The 3,000-nt window shown below is 39.1% G+C and overlaps 1 protein-coding gene across 1 annotated transcript; it reads right to left on the reverse strand.

The window, feature by feature from the left end:
• Positions 1-1,991: 1,991 nt before the first annotated feature.
• Positions 1,992-2,561, reverse strand: LOC140974898 (uncharacterized). The gene has a single exon (XM_073438386.1). The coding sequence runs from the start codon at positions 2,559-2,561 to the stop codon at positions 1,992-1,994; it is 570 nt and encodes a 189-aa protein (XP_073294487.1).
• Between the last annotated feature and the right edge of the window lie 439 nt (positions 2,562-3,000).

Below are 3,000 nucleotides of genomic sequence, written 5' to 3' on the forward strand. Positions count from 1 at the left end.
TTGTGGAAGAAAACATTCAAGAAGGGGAGCACTCGTAACCAATTAGATATTTGTTCAATTGATACTATTAAAGAAAATATTTAAATTGATCTTGATGATTTTATCAGGTATCACTTGTTACCAGGATCAGAGAAAGAATTTGATGCAAATTATGAGAACAAAGATGAACCACCAATATTGGAGTTAAAACCTTTGCTAGAAGAGTTAAAGTATGCATTCTTTGGAGAAGATGAAACATATCCGGTGGTAATTTCTTCAAAACTAGCAAGTGATCAAGAAGGTTGTGAGGGCCCGTGCTCTTAATTAATATTTAGTTACCAAACAAGCAGGGTTAAATGGTGTAAACAGCGAAAACGAGTTAAAAACGTTCATTTGGGCCTACAAAAATTTCGGCATGACCTCCCCGTTAGTAGGACATCCCAAAAATTTCAAAACACAATAATAACATTATACGCTCGAAAATAACATCAAGTTCATAAACAACCAAACACATATCCTACAGCCGCACTGGCCAGGACTAGACACAACATATCACAAATAAAATCTCAAACAACATAAAAATATCACCATACAGCTACACAGGGCATCTCCCTGGCAAATGTATCAAACCAGCATAATATGTATAAATATCTGGGAACTCTGACATAAACCGACTGACTACTGGGTACCACTCGCTGACGATCCACCGGACGCGTCAAATCCTCTGGAATGACCTGCTATGGCATCAAAAACAACCACAACATAAAAATAAAACAGGGGTCGGACCCCAGTACGACAAACCAGTAAAATCACGACATATATAAAAGACATGTAATAATATCAAGTAAATGCAATGATATGCGATGCATGAATGGTAACAATGGAATAACGGATACCAAATGGAGCCCAAACAAATAGCATCATCAACAGTAACAGTGGCCACCCGTGCCAGGAATGCAGCATCAAATCGCCGCTCGTCCATGCACGTAGCATCAGAAATGCGAGTAGCTAAGTCGCTCGTCCCTAGCTGTCATCTGGGAATGTGGCTAATCCTAACCCACTTGTCCCTCTGATGACTCAATATATCTCAACGGAATCAACATAAATAGTCATCAAAGGAGTCAAGGCTCAATATGTTATGTCAATATAATTTATGCAATAATGAATCAGAATAAACATTCAAAGAACGTAATAGCAAACAACATTCACTGAATATTCTTACACGCCAATATAAGCGTCATAATAATATAGGTTTGAGCGTACCTCAACTTCAACTTACAATACCACAGTAATTTCTTAAGGACTATCGAATGAACTCGTCCAACGATATAACCTACAATATAAATTCACTATACACTTCAATACAATGCAGACCAAACGACTAAACCAAATAAATCGGCTCGGTTAAAATTCAAAATCCGGGCAGCCTATATAACCCTTAATAATCTGAAATTCCAAGTTAATACCTCCAGAAACGAAACCTAAACACACAATAGTAATCTCGCGAAGATGGCTCGTCGGAATGTCGCCGGAAACAATGTTCACGATCTGAAAAACGAGTTGGAAATTAGGAGAAAAGCTTAATACTTTAATTTTACAAAGTAATCCACCAAGAACAACCAATAATCGAAGCCAAAACCTTACCTAAAACCGAATCGAAGCTCACGCACAGCTGCTGGAAAACAAGCCGATCGAACTCGATAACTTCCGATTCAAGGAAAGAAAGAAGCTAATAGAATGGAGGAAGAAAGTTTGCTAAGCTGCTGTACTATTCTCCGACCACAGGTGGCGCTGCGCGACTGAAGCAGAAAGTGGAGAGAAGCGACGTGCAAGGCTGGCGAAGAGCTTTCTGGAATTGAACGATCTGATTTCTTCTATCAATTGGGTTGGGTTATTTAAATTAAATATGGAAATGAGCTGGGCCTATTAGTAATTGGGCTCTCACATTCTCCTCCACTAATAAAAGATTTCGTCCTCGAAATCTAATAAATACGACACTGATATCCACAACATTACGACTGATAATACATTGGAAATTTGGAATACATCGCGTAATTCATTACATTCTCAAACAAATGAGGCCATTCTTGTCGCATCTTTGCCTCTAATTCCCTTGTAGATTCTTCTCTTCCATGCCTACTCCATTGCACCAAAACTAGTGGAATCGTCTTGCTCCTGAGCTGTCTTTCCTTGCGGTCCAAAATTTGCACTGGATGTTCAACATAGCTAAGAGAACTGTCTAACTCCACATCCTCGACATTCAAGATATGAGACGGATCTGGCTCATACTTCCGCAACATAGATACATGAAACACATTATGTATGAAAGACAAACTCTGCGGCAAATCCAAACGATAAGCTAATGTGCCAATCCTCTCAACAACCACATACGAACCAATATAACGCGGAGCTAACTTTCCTTTATGTCCAAATCTCTTAGTACCCCGGAATGGTGATACTTTCAAGAAAACATAATCGCCCACTTGGAACTCTAAAGGTCTACGCCTTTTATTTGCATAACTTGCTTGACGATCCTGGGCTGCTTTCATCTTTTTCCTGATCAATTCAACTTTATCTTTCATTTCTTAAATGAATTCTGGTTTTGACATCTGTCTTTCTCCTACATCTTCCCAACATCTCCGCGATCTACACTTTCTTCCATACAAAGCTTCAAATGGTGTCATACCGATTGTTGCCTGAAAACTATTATTGTAAGAGAATTCAACCAAAGACAATTATTCTTGCCAACCACCTTTGAAATCCATCACTGCTGCTCGTAACATATCCTCTAGAGTCTGGATGGTTCTTTCTGACTGACCATCTGTCTGTGGGTGATAGGCGGTGCTCATAGCCAACTTTGAGCCCAAAGCTGATTGCAAATCTTTCCCAAAACTTCGAAGAAAACCTTGGATCACGATCAGATACTATGGTTTCTGGCACACCATGCAATCTCACTATATGATCAATGTACAGTTTCGCCATTTTCATATAAGTACATGTACGATCATACGGAATAAAATG

Source organism: Primulina huaijiensis, chromosome 4 (genome assembly GCF_012295235.1).
Source record: "Primulina huaijiensis isolate GDHJ02 chromosome 4, ASM1229523v2, whole genome shotgun sequence".
NCBI lineage: Eukaryota > Viridiplantae > Streptophyta > Magnoliopsida > Lamiales > Gesneriaceae > Primulina > Primulina huaijiensis.